Genomic DNA, 836 nt, shown 5'->3' with positions numbered 1-836 from the left:
AAAAAGTTTAATTCAATACATTTATATTTTAAAATAATTACGTCTTTTGGTTACGTCTTGCTTTGGACAGTTTAAAAAGTCCGCTGGGCGTCATTAGGGAAAGTACTACAGACAAAAGACGCACACGTGAAGAGACTTCATGTCCCGTGATGCTTTGCGGTTTGAATGGTTACAGGGTAGCGTCTACGGAAAGTCATCTATATGAGAGTTTTTTAAGAAATGAAACGATAACGCTAACATCTAATGACGGAGCAGCATGAATAATGACTGCTTCGTTTTAGGACTAAGACTTACGCATCAAGAAGAGTCTCACAAAGAAAAAGTCCAGGGTTAAAAGTTGAGTTCAGAAGTCAGGAGAGAGTTGGCGAAGGAGTTTGGAAATGGATAAAGGCAGCAGTGACCAACAAACGCGATCTCTAACATCACAGTTCAGAGAATCTACATACAGAGCCCTGACTTTACTGCGGAGGAAGGCGAAACAGAGGCAGATAGCGGGTAAGTTATACAGAAAATAGAGAGAGTGAGATTTTCTTAAGGCATAGAGTGAGACAGCAACGAGTCAATCTATTGAACGGAGCTCGAAAGTGTGTCCAAGATTGCTTTCTGTATGATTATGGGTGTTTCATTTAATGATAAACCAGATATGTTTGGTACATTAACATATATATAATGAAATCTTGTGCATTAATGTGATTGCATTAACGAAAAAGACCCTTGAGATTTCCTTCATGCATTGCTGAACCCTCGGAAATTTACCGTGGTAACCATGGTTTCAGCCAATTTAGTAAAGTTATTGATGAGATTACTTCTATATAATCAAATATATTAATTTATTT

At 37.6% G+C, this 836-nt stretch overlaps 1 protein-coding gene across 1 annotated transcript in view; it reads left to right on the top strand.

The window, feature by feature from the left end:
• Positions 1-157: 157 nt before the first annotated feature.
• LOC107548495 (stAR-related lipid transfer protein 13-like) overlaps positions 158-836 on the top strand; it is a 57,471-nt gene continuing 56,792 nt past the window's right edge. Inside the window, exon 1 of the mRNA XM_016229206.1 lies at positions 158-495. Within this exon, the coding sequence (XP_016084692.1) occupies positions 381-495 (115 nt within the window). The 5' untranslated portion in view covers positions 158-380. The remainder of the gene's footprint in view (positions 496-836) is intronic.

Source organism: Sinocyclocheilus grahami, unplaced genomic scaffold, assembly GCF_001515645.1.
Source record: "Sinocyclocheilus grahami isolate Dianchi unplaced genomic scaffold, SAMN03320097.WGS_v1.1 scaffold348.1, whole genome shotgun sequence".
NCBI classification, from domain to species: Eukaryota; Metazoa; Chordata; class Actinopteri; order Cypriniformes; family Cyprinidae; genus Sinocyclocheilus; species Sinocyclocheilus grahami.
This window is presented reverse-complemented; position numbering and strand designations above follow the sequence as displayed.